This window comes from Callospermophilus lateralis, chromosome 13, assembly GCF_048772815.1.
Source record: "Callospermophilus lateralis isolate mCalLat2 chromosome 13, mCalLat2.hap1, whole genome shotgun sequence".
NCBI classification, from domain to species: domain Eukaryota; kingdom Metazoa; phylum Chordata; class Mammalia; order Rodentia; family Sciuridae; genus Callospermophilus; species Callospermophilus lateralis.
In genome coordinates this window covers 18107879-18125552 of record NC_135317.1, presented here as the reverse complement: position 1 = coordinate 18125552, position 17674 = coordinate 18107879, and the positions used below count along the sequence as shown (strand labels likewise).

General features: G+C 42.3%; 1 protein-coding gene across 4 annotated transcripts in view; it reads left to right on the top strand.

Annotated features, from left to right (window-relative positions):
* Positions 1-17674, top strand: part of Dip2c (disco interacting protein 2 homolog C) — a 375630-nt gene that overhangs the window by 239661 nt on the left and 118295 nt on the right. For all 4 annotated transcript variants that reach the window (XM_076872837.1, XM_076872836.1, XM_076872835.1 and 1 more), the window contains 4 exons: positions 6188-6322; positions 8052-8171; positions 9308-9505; positions 15064-15155. In XM_076872837.1, the coding sequence (XP_076728952.1) occupies positions 6188-6322; positions 8052-8171; positions 9308-9505; positions 15064-15155 (545 nt within the window). The remainder of the gene's footprint in view (positions 1-6187; positions 6323-8051; positions 8172-9307; positions 9506-15063; positions 15156-17674) is intronic.

The following is a 17674-nucleotide window of genomic DNA, read 5'->3' as shown; positions in this document are numbered from 1 at the left end:
TGTAATAACCACTACATTCTCATCAGATTTCTTGCATCTGTTCCTGCTAAGAAGATAGGAAGACAACAGGCAATCATGTTCACCCTGGAGATTTGCTTGCTTCTTGGGTACATAATTATCAGGGCCTGGCAGTTGTACATTTTAATTCTAGATTCTGCTAGAATAGCCACTATTGGGATAAATTGCCCTCATTTGTTATGTATAATGCTCCTAAGTGTTTTTGATACTTTTCAAACATGTTCTAAAAGATCACCTCCACCTTTAGGTTGGTGATGTTGGTCCAACCTGGCTGCCTAGGACTGAGACCTCCCTACTGTGTCCACCCCTCTTAGCTGGGGAACTTGAAGCTAGAACTTTTTAACTTTAGACCAGGTCAGCAAGTTTTTCTTATAAAAGGCTGAAGAGTAAATATTTTAGGTTCTGTGGTCTACATGGCCCTGTTGGCAACTACTCAGTTCTGTTGTTGAGCACACAGTTGTAGACAAGATGCAAATGAGCATGGCTGTGTGCTAATAAAACTTTATTTACACAAACAGGCGGCAGGCAAACCACTCTCTGTAGTTTGCCAACCCTTAGTTTTTAATCCCTCTGTAGAGGAAACAAAGGGGGTGGGGAAGATGATCTTGAATGAGCTTAGCATCAGGCAGAATGGAGACTTTCAGCTGTAAGTTCAGAACCACGCCTGTTTTTGATTCTGAGCCACTGCTGCTCAGCTGCATGTCTTGTGTCTGTGGATCTGGTCACAGCATGGGTCTCGCGGACTTCCTCCTGTCCCATTCAACCTCGTGTTGCTCTCCCTTTCAAACCTTGTTGCCCTATCAGTATACTTAAAACACAGGTGTGGGCCTTTCTTCCCTCAAAATGCTTTCGTGATTCTCATCTTTCAAAATTGATTATATTTAATTGGACTCTATAAAAATCAAAATAAAAAATCTGAGGGCCCCAAAATATCCTAGTCATCCACTTCACAATCCATTCTACAGGAGGTTGCTGCTCCTTTTGCAGGAATACTTCCTTGATCTGCTCACTTGTACGTGAATGACATAATAGGAACACATTGGTTTACATCTGTTTTTTTTTTCCTTCTCAATATTTAAATGCATTTAACTCAAGGTAGTAACAAAGTCATTTGCACCTTTGTGCTCATGAGTTTCACAGCTTCTTACTTGGAGCTCTTAAGAGAAAAAGACCCAACATAGGGCAGAAAGGCCCAGAGGAACCCTCTGCCTTGCTGCGTGAAGGGAGGTCTTGCAGTAATTACCACACGAAATGGGAGCTCGGGGTACTGTGGTGTTTGTTTCCTTGGTCATGACGCTGAGTGCATCATAGGGCTTCCATTGCAGATCTCAGCTTTATGGGGTCATCATGGTATAAACGTGAAGAAAAACCAGTCAAAATCTGAGGAAAAACATGATTCTGTGGAAGTCGACCTGGACTCAGAACCTGACTGAGAAATGTTTGCATATAGAACCACAAAAGCCTTTTCTGACTGTCTCTTGTCAAAATCTATAGAGGACTTGTATGCAGATCTGAAGGGCAGCTGTTGAGTCGCCATTAACAGTTCAACACATGGTGGGAAAATGAATACGCAGAAGACGAGGTGAAACCAGGGTTGTCCTGTCTTTGAATGATTATTAAAGGCAGCCATATGTTTCCTCAGGTGTGATAGGTGTTTTGAGTCCTAGCTTACATGCCTGGGTTGATCCTCATGTGTATTGTTGCATGTCATCAGGGTGAGGCCAGTTACACCGGCATCCCCTTAGAACCATCAGAAGTAGACCCTGACTCTAGCGAGACTGAGGAGGAAGTTTCACCTTCTGATTATTTGGAAATGGAAGACAGCGTTGATGCTGTGAGCGTCCAGGTGTCCAGCAGCCAAAGGAGAACAGAGTTGGGTGCTCTGATCACTACATGGCATGGTGCCCTCCTTTCTACATTGTTCCAAATTCCTCCTAGCATGAATTGTTTTTTGTCTAGATCATGTCTGAGGAAGTTGTTAAGGCAGGGGAGGGATTTACACTTGAGAAACCAGGCTCAGCCCCTCTGAGGTCCAGCAAATCTCTTGAACAGCTTGGGCCTGCGTCCCTCTGTAGTTTTGTAGCCTCCCATGGGGCAGCCTAGGAGTTGGGACACTGGAGCAGCCTGCAAGGAGAAATAGACAAATCCTGTCTCCTTGCTTCTCTCACCTGAAAGTGCTCACCTGGCTGCCTGGTTCTGTATCCCCAAGTAGAAGCAGTCTGCCACCTGTCAGGAAATGGGAGCATATTTATTCTGGCTCTCACTGAACAGTGGTGGTGGCTTTAATCCACCTAGGGATCCTAGGGATCGGATGTTCTTTATGCAAAGTTAGGTTCCTTTGAGAGCTTTATTTATTATCCGATGTCAATTAGTGGAACACGGGCACGTTGCTTTCTACACATTAAAATGGGATTTTCAACTTTTCATCTGTTAAAAGTCATTTGGAGACCAAAAATTAATTAACATGGTCTACAAGTGGGATCTGTCACTCTTGGCCCCTTGGGACTCTGTCATAGTTAGAATTGATGTTTCTTTTGAGCCTGTGTTAGAAGTGTAGCACTTTACCACTGCTTGTCAGTGTTTATGAATTGATTCATTCATGCTTCACTCGTTGAACTCTTCCTCCAACACTTGTTGAGCTTGTTGTGGGCAGGGTGTTCTGTAGCTTCAGCACCTCAGGAACATCTTCTCTAACTGAACCCACTAGGGAGCTGGAGTGAGCAGAGACCTACAGAAGCACATGGTTAGGAAGAAGTCAAGTTGGGGAAGTTGAGGAATCACCCGGGCAAGTTCATGCAGGACCAGCCAACACCCAGAAGTGGGTCATGGCCAAGAAGCAGCTGGGCAGACAGAGTGGACCGTTTTGGTGTGAGTGATAGACTGAGAACCCGTAAGGGGCAGGGAGTGATCCTGGTAATCATGGTCAAAGTAACTTGCAGATACTATGATTAAATGGTTGAATGATGCTGTCTTCTAACTTTTGTGTTGCTTATATCTTATGTTCTAGATTGTGAAGCAACCCACGTCAACTGCTCAGAGTAGTAAATTAGAGTAGCTGAGATGGAACCTCCCAGTGGGAAAGTCTGCAGACCATTAGGGGGAAGTGGAGGTAAAGGTCTTAGAGATGGTTGTAGGGGTGGATTCACAGTGCAGGTGACAGCTGGCGTGGGGCTTGAAGAATGGCTGCCGTTTTTCCTCTTAGTTTTAAAAGCCCATGAAATGGATCTAAAGAACAGTGGGCAACTTTTGCTAGAAGAAATGAACTCATCATGAGAGTCCTCAATTTTCAAAATGCATGTGGATTTCCTTGGCCTTGTGCTGGAGCTGATGAGCTCTTGAGTCCTTGAACCTGCCCTTCCAGCCTGAGCCCACTGTTTTTTGCTCCTCAGCAAGCGCTGCTAGAGCCTCTCTGTGTGCGACATTCTTTTAGGTAGTCCTCTCGGAAGGTGGCTCCCCACTTGGTGCAGGAGTGCTGCCCTCCAGCACAGCAGGCACAGGGCGGCACCACAGCGGCAGCTTCCTGGTCACCTCAGTGGCCAGCTGCCGAGTTTGCCATCCTGCAGTTAGGACTTACGGGAGGAGTTCGAAGGGAGAGAGACGTGAGGTGACATATAAATTAATTTGGAAAGCACTTTGAGTCTCCCAGCTGTCCCTGTTGCTATTTTTTAAGTCACCAGATGTGCAGGAATCGTTTTCCCCACCTTGAAAGTGGGCACAGTGCCCAGTGCAGACCCTGACCGAGTCCCCGACGGTGCAGCCTGCTGACATGCAGAGTCCCCGGAATCAGCTGGAGGTGCAGTGAGCTCGTACTCTAGCCACTATTGTGTTAGGGGCCTGGTTTCAAATTTTATTCATCCTACAGTACCATCTGTGTGTTCTCACTTGAAGTGAGAATACTGCTTGGCCGAGAGGAGATGGAGTTCTGGAGACTTGTTCATCTTGAAGTGTGAACTGAAGCCTATTTGGTGGGTGTGGTGAAGGACCATCTTTATCCTGAGTGTCAAGGCAGCCTGAGCAATCTGAATGAGCCTTTCCTTCCCCATCCTCATGGCTTCCAGGTGGGGCGCCCTGCCCTTCCACACCTCCCTGTTAGGTACTCACAGGTCCATTCCCACTAATCTCCCCGACATGTGCCTGTTGTGGCAGAGCCCACACTCTGGTGGTTTAAACAGTGGGCATGTGTGCGTTCATAGTTCTGTAGGCAGGAAACCTGACATTTAAGCACAGGCAGGATTGGTTTCTCCAAGGCAACTTTGGCTGGTTGGTGGCCACCATCCCCATGTCCTCACATGTCCTCTGTGTGTCCTGATCTTTATAAGGACCCCAGTCACAATAGGTTGGAGTCTACCCTCAGCTTTATTTTGCTTAATAGGGGATCGGTTTAACATCCCTGTCTCCAAATACACTCATTCTGAGCCCTGCTGAGAGGCAGGGCTTCAACCTGTGGATCTGGGGACACAGTTCCACCCTAATGGGGGATGTTCTTGGTAAGGGACATGCTGAAGGGTCTGTTCCAGGGGCTGATGACACCTATCACACCCTCAGACATTCCAGGATCCAGACCGTGTGAAAGCTGCGAGTTATGGGCTGCGCTCATGGCTTTGTATGGCACATAGTGTCTGTACCCAGCGCCTGTCTGCATGTCTGATGACCAAGTTTGGATGCTTATGCATACTTATTAATTCTCGCTGTGGTAGTAGGTGTCATCTGCCTATCATAGAACAGAAAACAAACACATCAGTCTGGGAACTGGGTTACATACCTGGTGCCAGATGCCTCAGCCTTTGGGCTCAAGTCCCCAAGAGCTGCTGGGGGTATTATATGCAAGTGGAGATGAGCTGATCGCCTTGGGTTGCAACATTTGAAACCACCCCAGGAACACAGACGAATCTTTCCCAGCTAACATTCAATATATGCAAGCTGACTTCTACAGTCTGTCTTCATTATTCACAGATTCTGTATTTGCAAATTTGCCTACTTGCTGAAATTTGTGATGCCCAAAACAATATTCGGCCTTCATAGGCATGCACGGAGCCTCAAAAAGTTGTATGATGCACATGTTCCCATCAGAGGATCAGCAAGACGGCCTCAGCCTCTGGGCTCAGTTCTCAGACTGTGAGCGTCCTTGTTACAGTCTGTTTAGTGCCTGGTTTTCTGCTTCACAGTTTTGGGCTTTTTTGGTTTAACTATATAAAACAGCCTCCAAGTATCTGACTGGAGTGGCCAGGAAAGGGAGCCTGTGCCGGAGGAGTGCGACTTTCAGCCACAAAAGATAATGTGCTCCTGACATACTGAATATTACAAAGGAGATCTCCAGAAGTTTCTAATAAGAATTAGTGAATCAAAATTAGTAATGTAATACTCATTACTAAAACAAGATTATGAAATGCATTGATAGTCTCTATTAGGCATGCCCTCCTTGATGCTTTATTTAGTAAATGTGAACACTGTTCTGTCATTCAGCCCATAAGTTCTTTACCATCAATGCTGAAAAGGAAAAGCTTCTTATTTCATTGAGTATAACACACCACTTAATACACATTAGATCATAAACATTTTTTTGTATAACTCAGTATTATCCATACTAAAATAATAAATTACTGGCTATTTCTTGACGCCTTTACCGAGAAACATCCTAAGAGCTCTTCATGTGTGAGCTTGTTGAATCTACCCCACTATCCGCCAAAGTTGTGGCCATTATTGTTCCCATGTGATGGATAAGAAAACTGAGACAGGTTAAGCTGCTTAGCGAGATCTCTAGGAATTTGCAGAGCTGGCATTTGAATGACAGGCCCTCTGGTGCCAAAGTTTGATCTCATTACTGCCTCTGTTGTCACAGACAAAAACCACTCAACAAACACCTTTCTCATGCTGTCTTGTCCAATGGCTTAAAGTGTTTTAGTGACTCATTAATAACGTGGCTCCTTGTGAAATCGCCTGAAGATTGCCCTAACTTTGTTGCCTTTGGAACAGTATAAACTACCTTAAAGATGGTCTTGGTGCAGGGGTTTGTGGTTACCATTCAGAGTCACCCTTCTGTATGGTTATGTGCGAATATGCACACCTCATCCAGGTTCTTCTAGGATGTGGCGTTTTTGAAGCCCTGTTGCGTAGCCTTTCCAACAACTGTCAAGATGATCGGAAAATCTCACAATGTGCTTCTTTACAGAAAATCATTCTGCACCTCCTGACGTAACCACATACACCTCAGAACACTCCATACAGGTGGAGAGGCCGCAGGGCTCCACCACATCTCGAACAGCACCAAAGTACGGCAATGCTGAGCTCATGGAGACTGGGGACGGTAGGTCTTTGAGACTTCTTTCTTTCTTTCGCTAGCTCCTACTGTGCCATGCTTTGCCTTTCTGTGCCCATGACTGGATATGCTGTGTCTAGATTTAGTCAGTTCATTGACTCTAATCATCATTCTTTATGAACCTGCCATAGAGCTTCCTTCATTATGGGGCCACAGGAAATACAAATCATCCCCACATTGTCCAGGAGTAATGTTACAGAAGCCTGTCATGAGAAGAAAAAGAAATTTTATGAGATGCTGATATTATTGCTAATGAAAAACCATTGTTTCAGCAATTAAGAAATTAGACTTCAAGTGCTAAGACTGTGAACAGTTAGTTAGAAGGGAAAGATGAAGTTAAATGTCTAAAAATTTGACAGCTGTTGGCAGAATGGTGCTTTAGTTCTTGAAAGAAGCTCTTTTTCTCCAATCTGGACAAACATTATGAATGATATAATAAAATACAGAGGGTTCACCTTGGCTCCTTTTATTTGTAATCTTGTATGTTCTAGTGAAAGTGATTACTTCTATTACCCAACCCAAAGCAGCAGGACTTGGACACAATACCTTTATTATGGACACTTGGACACAGTACCTATATTACGGACATGGCCTTTTTGCTGTGATCTTCCTCTTAAGTCTCGGTGATGCCCTGATCATAAAAGTTAGAATCTGCAGTAAAGTTATTATTCTTTGTTTTTTAAAGATGATCAGCCTAGTGTTGATGAGCCATATTCTCACTGTGTTCATGTCCTTGTGTACCTCTGATTCATAATTACATAGAACGTCCAGGTCCCAGGTGGTGTGCCCTCCTTTGCATAGTGAAAGATGGAAAGCCACTAGTTGAGCTTTCCAGTTTCCAATTATGGCTGGTTTTCATTGAATGTTTTGTTTTGTTTTAGTTGCACACAATACCTTTATTATGTGGTGCTGAGGATCAAACCCAATCCTCACACATGCTAGGCAAGCACTCTGCCACTGAGTCACAACCCCATCTCTCCTTGAATGCTTTTCAGTTTGCTTTAGTTCTTTGATCAAAACTTTTATTAAATAGCTCGTTGTTGATCTTATCATTTTAATAATCCTGTCACCTTTGCTTTTGTTCATCCAGGTAAGTCCTGAAGCATACATTGGGAAGTCCCTGGTTTCTCATGCTGTGACACCACCCTCCTCGGAATCACCTGGGGACCATTGTTAGAACAAGTGATTCATTAGGTTCTGGCCATACCACAGCCTAATGAATCAGAAGCTCTGGGTGGTTCAGGAACAGTTTTTCCTTATGTGTTCTAAACATGCTTGGGATCCACTGACCTTCTGAAATGACCTTTGATTCATCAGAACCAAATTAAGTGGAACTATTTAATGGGGGAAAAAATGTTATTTTCATGTTAAGAATTGTGGATTGTACATTGTCCCATATCTTTAAAACTGTGTGAAGTATTTAATGTCCCATTTCTTTTAATTTTTTTTAGTTGTAGTTGGACACAATATATTTATTTTTATGTGGTGCTGAGGATCAAACCCAGTGCCTCACATGTGCAAGGTGGGTGCTCTACCACTGAGCTACAGCCCCAGCCCTTAATGTCTCAATTTTTAAAGTGCCATGCAATGTTTTAAGACTGCCTACTAATATTTATTTGATAGACAACTTTCCTTAGGTTCCATCCTGTTACTTCTCAAATTTGCTTGTTACACCTGTGATGCTCGGATCATCTACTCTGTGATTCCTGTTTTTCAGGAGTACCAGTAAGTAGCCGGGTATCAGCAAAAATTCAGCAGCTTGTCAATACCCTCAAACGGCCTAAGCGACCGCCTTTGCGAGAATTCTTTGTTGATGACTTTGAAGAATTGTTAGAAGGTACAAGAAACCCTTTCCCTTTTGGTTCCTTCCAGGTGTTCCTCTGGTTCCATAAACACTGATATTTTTTTTTTCAACAAACCTGTTTTATTTTTTAACGAGTGATATTCTTGGCAATCACCAAATGATGGAGATCTAGGGGAGAGTGTTGGTTTTGTATCAGAAGGTGAGCTGAGTATCTCAGTTGGCCAGAGTGCCAACATCCATGGATTGCCACCCTTGGCAGAATATGGACTCATATTCTCATATTCTCATAGAACAAGCCAGGCCTCTATTTAAGGACTCTGAGATGATAGAAATGCAGAACTAACTTCCAGAAACCCTTAGCTCTCAGCAGAGAAGCTCTCCGTGAGCTTGTGTGAGGCCTTTGGAAGACATCGGGCAGCGGGCTCTGCTTTCCTCCTCTTCCTGCCACTCTGCCCTTGGGGGCTGGTGTCCTGGCCACAGAATGTTTTGAGCGTCCTCACAGACAACCTAACAGAAGATCTTGTTGTGTCAAACCTGAACTCTTTGTTTTCTTGTTAAATTGCAAGTAAGGAGGCTGATTTTTTTGGCCAGCAGATGGTAGTGGTCAATCATACAAGAGAAGGGAGAAACCTTGACCAGAAACGTGGGAACTCATTTGGTCCTCCCATGTCTAGAGCATGGGGAAGACCATGTTCTAGTTGTGATGTGTTTGTTTAGTTTTACTCAAGAAAATACTTGCTCTGTGTTTTTGATAGTAAAAGTAGTCAAAGAAAATTCATATTTACATCTAAGTATTTAAAGGTAAAATATAACTTTCTAAGATTGGAACTATTGGGAGTCTGGAATCACTGTGTGCTGAAAATTTAAATTTTTAAGCATAGGGGTTTAAATCATGAACTCCGGGCTGGTGCAATATAGTGTCAGTTTCCAAATGTGCTTGGGTCTGCCCGAGTTCTCCACCCCGCTTTTTGCCTTGGAAATTATAAGAATTAGATATTTGATAACTTCATGAGGGTAATATATAGATCATGACCCTGAATCTAGAGAAGTACGTTTCTAACAAATTTATATCTTAAATATGAGCTACTTGGCCTCTTCAAGAGTAAAAAGCAGTCGTACTAACACAGATGCATTGTTCTTGAAAACTCTTTGTGTTGAAATGTATTTAGTTCAACAACCCGATCCAAACCAACCAAAGCCTGAGGGAGCCCAGATGCTGGCGATGCGAGGGGAGCAGCTGGGGGTTGTCACGAACTGGCCGCCCTCCCTGGAAGCCGCACTGCAGCGATGGGGGACCATCTCACCAAAGGCTCCCTGCCTGACCACCATGGACACAAATGGAAAACCCCTGTACATCCTCACTTACGGTAACCCTGGGTACACTTGTCTCTTGCATTTGTATGTACAGGACTGCTAAGTGCAGGGGAGGGGTCCATTGTCAGGATGGCTACTGTGTAGCTGTGCTGCCTTACGCGGCTCTGGTGTGGAAATAGATGGAACCTAATAGAACTTGTAGGCAGATCATTTGTTAGTAGTTCATTTTTTTTTTTAAATCCAGGTGCATAAAGCAGTGATCATAATGCTAATAAGTTGTTAGATTTTACTTCTTGGATATACACATGATTTTCATGAATACTTTTCACAGGGATAGATGGAGAATATGTTCGTTCTTTGACATGGGATTGGGTCATAACTCTAAAAGATACAATCATGAATGCCATAGTCCCACATTAAAAGATCAAAACCTTTGACGTCTAAAACCTGAAAAGAGCAAAATTCCAAACACAGGAATCTGGAAAAAAGTGTTAAAGTTGTTTCTAAAAGACATTTGTTTACATTTTTTTTAAAAAATAGTAATTTGAGAAACATTAAAACACTGATGGAATATTTCATAGGCTACTTTACACAAGAAGATAGAGAATATACATATTTTGCAAGCATAAACATTCAGGTTTACTCACACAAGAGGATGAACCGTATTCACAAATAAATAGGTCACAGAGCACAACACACAAATACATGTCACCATGGTAGGTCATTGTGTGCACCCAGCTTTATGACAGTGATCGTCTGAAATACCGAGTTGGGCCACTAAGTCAGAAGAACACTCAAAAATCTCCATGGGTGGCTACTGTGCTGAGAACTGGAGAAATTTAATCCTTCACAGATGGAAATGTACAGAAAGGACGTCTTTTTGAGAAAACCTCAGCATTTTTATGTACATGGTGCTTACACAGAAAGCCAGTCCTGTGATAATGCACTTTCACCATCAAATGTGGTAAACACATAAGTTAGGACTTTCTCCAAGACTTGATGTAATTTTTATCTCCACTGTTGGAAATGATGCAGTGCATAGGATAGAAAAATGTAAAAATGCTGACCATTTTAAACAGTGGGAAAGCTGAAAGCTCTTGAGGAGCCTGAGGGGGCTGCTTGTCTTGATTCCTACAGTCAAAAAGTCTGGCGAGCTTGGGGTTCTGTGTGTTGATGTGTTTTGCAGTGCTGGGGAGCAAGCCCAGGGCCTTGCACATGTGGGACAAGTGCTGTGTGACTGAACTACACCCCTAGCCTGTCCTGCAGTTCTAACCTCCAAGGCAGCAGAGGAGAAAAGTATCCCAGCTCTGAGACCAATTCACCTTCCCTCTGTTCCTCTCCACAGAATTTGCCTTTTACCAAATGTCCTTCTCCCCCTGCCACACTGAGAGTAGTGGTTTCCAGATTAAGGCTTTCAGAACTTCATCATTTTGAGATTTTAGTCTTTCAGGATTGTGACTTCTTGGAGATTTCAGACTTTAAGGATTTTGGACTTTCCAAATTTTTAACATTCAGTATTAAATCTGGTGGAATTATGATTGGCACTGCTTTGACATAAATTTCTCTGAAGAAGGAAAGTCTGTATCCGTGGTACTTTCTTGGAATGCCAGAGAAACAAGCTTCCCATAATTCTTCAGTAGGATTCATGTAGTCTGTAAACTTCTTGCAAGTTGTTAGCTGTTCACAACTAAGGCACCATGGAGAAAGCAAATTGTCAGGCCTGTTACACTAGCTGCTTGTTTGCCAAAAAGCAAATTTAATAACTAGTAGACCAGACGGTTCATAGTATGGCTGCATGTGTGAGATTAGATGACCTGTTTTTAGCTTTTGGTTCTGTTTTTTTTAACAACACTTTTGATTGCTATAAGAAAAGATTTTTACATCAGCCATCAAGGCCAGATGTTATGTCACGGAATCTAAGTAGAGTTCAGCTTTTTGAGGGTGGGGTCCCTGGAGGTGTGAGCTGTGGACCTGTGCATTTCATGGACCTAGGTAGGATTTTGATTTGGGAGCATGTGCTTCATGGCCTCTTTGTTCTCATGACTTTGTTGGGCAGTTTTAAATGGATAGATATCACCCATGGTTGAGTATAAGCTTGACTTATCCTTTTTTAAATCATGCTCTTGGAGATAAGTTTATTAGTCAAAAACATAAAAGAATTTTCTGAAAGTCTCTTTTCCAGCCAAATTTGGCCTTGAGTTAGTTGTGTTTGCACTCCCTGCCTCATAACAGCTGATCGCACTGAGGCTCATGGCCTATGGGAAATCCTGGGGCCAATGTGTGCCTGGAAGGATCATGTGTCCTCACGGACCACCAGCACCTACTGTGCATGGCAAGGTCTTCAGGCTTGGGAGGTCAAAGGTGAATACCAGTTCTCCAGAGGCTCAGAATCTAGATTAGGAGTGTAAGGTTAAGATGAATTGGAGATATGAGAGAGATTGAATATTACATCTGAAATTTGTCCAAGCATCACATAACCAAAACATTTGAACTCTTTTAAATTAGTCTGTTGTATTTTAACCTGCTATTGGTCATATACTGTGGGTCAAGTTCAATTCTTGTTTAATAGAGGAAATTAAAGAATTTCCAAATATAAGATTGTAACTTATCAGGCTTGGAAGGGTTGGCTATTTCAGTGAGTATTGAAAAGTAGTTATCTGTGTAGAAACTCTGGAACAGACAGATGTTATGATTTCATATTGCTAAAAAGATTCAGAAAAAGTCATGTTTGGTATAACTGAAGAATTATTTAAAGTGTTGTGGTCCCTTCAACCCCCCAATTTAGCTTCTTGCTTGTCATAGGGAAGAAGAATTCCCAAGTAAGAAACTTGGGTTGTTTAATTGAAAATCAAAACAATAACGTACTCCTCCATACAGTTTCTTCACCAGTTGGTCTGACCTGGCAGAGAACATTCTAGTATCCCCTTCCATCCCCATGATGGTTTTAGTTTAACATCTGTAAATTAATTTTGCTTATATACAAAGTAAACACTCATGTTCGTCTCTTTCTTGTTTTGAGTTTATTAGGTGTTTCCGGGAATTTAGAAGCCTGAGCTAGAAAAGCACAGGGCAGTCTTTCTGCAACCTTGTCCGTGTTTGGAATTGTTAATAGTACATGTCTCAAGTTCCAGGGCTGCTGTGCTCCGGGTAGCTCTGGGGTGTGCTTCACTGTGCCGCTTCCCTCCTCAGTAGTCAGTCTCTGGGCAGTTGCCTGTTCCTCTTCCACATGTGAGTGAAGTTCAAATTAATATGTAATAAAGAGCACTTGAGCACTTGCACAGCTCCTTGCCAAGAGCTGTGGCATCTCTAGTTTATGTAGCAACTTATTCTCCCTTTTCTGCGAGAACCACAAAGGGTAACTATTGAAGTATTGAAGAATTTTGCCAAAAGTTTAGGTTTTTTTTTTTTGCTCTTTAGTAACTCTTTCCTAAAAACTTGATTTTATATGAATTTATGATATTAACCTTAAGATTTATCAACCGAGAATGAAGCTGAAATGTGAGTGAACCATAATGGTGCTACTGATTGTAGTGGATTCACAACTCCTTTTTTGTTTATGGAAGATTCTGTTAAACTATAGTAATGTTAACATTGGATTCTGATGGCACAAAGTATTTAGGGGAAAACCTTACTCCCTAAGTTACTTCTGAAGGGCTGAGAGGTATTGATAGGAGAAGAAAAATCCCCCAATAAAACTCCAAACGATTTCAAAGCAACCAGTCTCGAACTACAGTGTTGAAATGAGGAGTTGAAAATGGAATAGGACCTGAATAAAATTTTATATCCATTAATTAAGTGCTCTAGATTTTTACTAACATCTCTAGATTTTTACTAAAATAAGTACTCTTTGAGATTTATTAAAGTTTGCTTATGACACTAATAAAATCAAGAAATGTTTGTTGAGAACATACCACGAGCCAGGAACTGCCCTATGAATTGGAGCAAAGAAGAAACAGTCTTTGCTCTCTAGTTGCTGAGGGGGAGGCAAGTTGGTGAAACATGTGATCAAAAAATAGTAGAACATTAATTTAGGTCACTGCAGTTCAATATGAAATATGAAATAAAACAAGTTCAGGATTTTTTTTAATACAAAATGTGTTGTAAACAAAACTCTTTAGCTTGTACATTGCAGTAGGAGAAGGATTAAAACAGTGATTGCATTGAAACCAAGAAATTTGCCTATTACCATGTTGTATGAATGTAACATCTAACACCTTGACTACTCCTGAAAAGCCTTGAGCAGCAGTCTCTGGGGCCAGATTGCAGAAGGCCTGTAGGTATTCAATTCCTTTAGATCCTAAGTCATTTTTATCTCATCTTGGACTATTCACCATCACAGGATAATATCAAGAAGATGTCTCATGGAGAGATGAGGCAGGAATTTGAAATATGTCGTGCTGTTTATTTTTTTCCCTAAAGGATTTAAAGTTTTAAAAAAACCTGTCTAAAAGTTTTTTTTTTTATTGTATATATTTAATTCTACTTAGTGATTCTTTTTTTCTTGATTTCAAAAGTTTTAAATAGCCAGATGCAGTGGCACACCCCTGAAAATCCCAGCAGCTTGGGAGGCTGAGGCAGAAGGATTGCAAGTTCAAAGCCAGCCTCAGCAAAAGCATTAAGCAACTCAGTGAGACCCTGTCTCTAAATAACATACAAAATAGGGCTGGGGATGTGGCTCAATGGTCAAGTACCCCTGAGTTCAATCCCTGGTATTTCCCCAAAAATATCTTAAATAACTTAAAATATTTAGTACACCTTTTATCTATACTCGTGTATTCCTCTGCCCCAAATCCCCAAACCCTAAAACCCCGATTTTAAGAAGATTTGAAATTGAGAAATTTAGGACTCTGTAGGAGAAGAGATCAGGTTTTTGTGCTGTTTATGTTGATTATGATCACGTGACAGAGGCCATTAATAAGATCCATGTCTGGGGGAGTGTCACCAGTGGCCGAGCATGTGCGCACCTCCAGCACCAAGGGAAGAGTATGTCCTCATGCGCAACTTCAGACAGTGGCAGTGGCCCTGCTGCCCTCCACTCCCTGGAACCCTTCCTCACAACTTCTGTGGTGACTGTTTTTCTGTGGTCTTGCCACGGGTGTTATAGATGAAGGAATTTTGCTTGGTCTTGGGACAGTACCCCAGTGTTCAGGCTTCTGTGATTGTATGAGTCAGAGATGTTGGGAACTTACTCCTCATTCCTGGAATCAAAATGGAAAATACGTTGAAGCCTTAACATGAAAATGGCGTTGGGCAGCCTTCATCTAGGCTGCACCAGCAAGCTGCCCCTTCCCCGGCCGCCTGGTGCTCCCTAGGAAAGTCTGGTGACAGCACGCCCGTCCAAGCAGCGCTTCCCTCTTCATAAACACATCAGGTCGGGTTCTTGGGTGTTCTTCCCTTTTCCCCTGAGCTTTGTACCAAAGCCTCTGAGATTCTAGCCTTTCCCACTCGTTCTCCCTTGATTGTTGTGTGTGGAGATGGGAAGCCAAAGGGATGCGTGTATCAGCCTTTCCTTGGAGGATGCTCCCTGGGTCCTCATGCCCATTTGTATATAACTGGAAGTGTGTGTATGTGATAGTACAGTTACTGTGTCTCTCTTGCTTTGTGTTCATAGGCAAACTGTGGACAAGAAGTATGAAGGTCGCTTACAACATTCTGCATAAACTAGGTACAAAGCAAGAACCCATGGTGCGGCCTGGAGATAGGGTAAGTGGGGCTGCAAAGTATCCCCCTGGGAAAGATCCCTCTGTCTTAGAACCCTGGCGTGCAGCCTGGCTCCCGGCCCTGTTTTGGGAGGCTCTCTCAGGTTCCCTGTGAACCCAGACCAATTATGTTCAGCGTGCCACTAATCTTCACAACTCAGTGAGGTTGTAGATTCTCTTATTTTAATGCATCAAGAACACCGGGCTTGGGGTGAATCATGAAGGCATCTAGCTCCTAAGTGGCAGAGCCCGTGCATTTACCTTAAAAAGATATGTTTTACTGTCAGTGTGACAGGTAGTCTTGGAAGTAAACCAGTGCTAGGGTTCTTTTCCCAGTTTTAAATTTCTTAAAATAGGCTTTTGCCCTTCTATCAGAGAGCAAATTTTTATTTTATTTTTACATCAGCCAGGTAAGTTGATGAGGACGGGTTTTAGTATTTCCATTTTAATGTTGAGCCTGAGCAGTTGATAATCATACCTAAGCCTTACATCTCAATTTGGATGTAGAAAAACCCAGTTTCCTTGTCCTTAAATATATAGCCTTTTTTCCATATGCTGCCATGTACCTTCAGTGCCTAGATGCATACCTTTCCCAAAGAACAACATGTAAATCATCATCTAGAGCACCAAACCCAGTAGGCGATGTAGACCTGGCCCTCATGGGGTTTCTGATCAATGGTTGAAGCAGACCACTGTGGACTGTGGTTCTTCCTAGTGTTTTCTGGAACAAGTTTAGCCCCTAGCTTTTAAAAATAAGTTTTAGATGTTAAACTTCTCCATCATAAAATTTACAAGGCTGGAATAATTTCAGCAGTGTTCACTGGCATACTGACAGACATATGCACCGAAGGAATGGAACAGAGAAATTGGAAATCAATCCTCATGTAGGTGGTCCAGATATTTCAACAGCATGCCAGCATACTTGGTGGGAAAGGGACAGTCCTATCATCAAACAGGACTGGGAAACCAGATATCCATCTTCAAGAGAATAGAATTGGACCCTTACCTAATACCATGTCAAAGAGGAAAAAATAATCCTGAAAGTAGACCAAACTCCTCCTAAACATCAGAGCTAAAACTACACAACTCTTGGGGTCAGGGTTGCGGGGGAGGGTGGGTAGAGGTTCATGATGTTGGCAATGATTTCTTGGCTCTGACACCAAAAGCAGGTCAACAAAAGAAAAAAATTGGTCTTCATCAAAATAAAACATACACAAAAAGGCACTCAAAGGAAATTAAAAGGCAATCTACAAAAGGAAGAAAATGTAAATTGTGTGTTTAATAGCAGATTCAAATTTGGAATATAAAGAATCCCTACAGCTCAATGACAGTAAAAGAAAAAACCAAGCTATCACAATTGAAACATAAATAAAGGACTTGAATGGGCATTTCTCTAAAGATTTTAAAATGGTCTATTTGCAAGCACATGAAAAGATGCTCAACATCACTAATCATCAGGGAATTACAAATCAAAACCACAGTGAAACATCACTTCGTATCAAGAAAGTGAGTCTTATCAAAATACAGAAGATAAATGTTCACAAGGACACGGAGAAATTAGGACCCTGATGCATTGCTGGGAGGAATGTAGGATGAGGAAGCGTCTGAGACGGATGATCCACCTATAATCCCTCAAAAAGTTACATCAAATTGCCATTTGACCCGGCAATTTCACTTCTGTGTTTATGCTGAAAAGTTCAACAGGTATTTGTATACCTATGTTCATAGCATTATCACAAAGCCCAAAAGGCAGGACAGCACATGTGCCATGGACTGAGGAGTGGCCAAGCACCATGTGGCAGGTGCATTCCATGGAATGTTACTTATTAAGTTTTAAAAGGAAGAAGGTTCCCTTCCACATGCTGTGTGAAAGGGCACTAAGTAAAACAAGCTGGACACCAAAGGACAAATATTGGGGATTTCACTGATGTGAGCTTGATATGTGGATAGAGTCAGAACGCACTATGGTGATTGCCCAGGGCCAGAGGAGGGTGAAGGAAGTTACTGTTCAGCCAGGGGAGAGGTTCAGCTTGGAGCACGTTGAGGGTCCTTTGATGGTGAGATTGCCACTGAACTGTATGATTGTGGCTGAAGTGAAATTTTCTATTGTGTATGTTTTGTCACAATGAAGAAAAGTCACTTGTGATGACTCCTTTATCTAATTTGGTTCATGGTCTGAGTCATTTTTTAAGAAAATCTTTTGTAGTCTGGCCTCTAGATTCTTGAAGTTTCTATATGAAAAGTACATATTAATAGGTACCTGTGTTCAGGTGAGATCTTGTGGGTAAAATGAGGGCAGTTTTGATGAAATGTGCAAACAATTTCTTTTTTCAGGGGTAACCAGGTTGGATTAGCTTGAGGGAGCTACTTAAAGACTGTCCAGCAGGGCACAATGGTGCATGCCTTTAATCCCAGCAGCTCAGGAGGCTGAAGCAGGAGGATTGCAAGTTCAAAGCCAACCTCAGCAACTTAGGCTCTAAGCAACTCAGTGAGACCGTGCTCTAAAAAATTATTAAAAAGGGC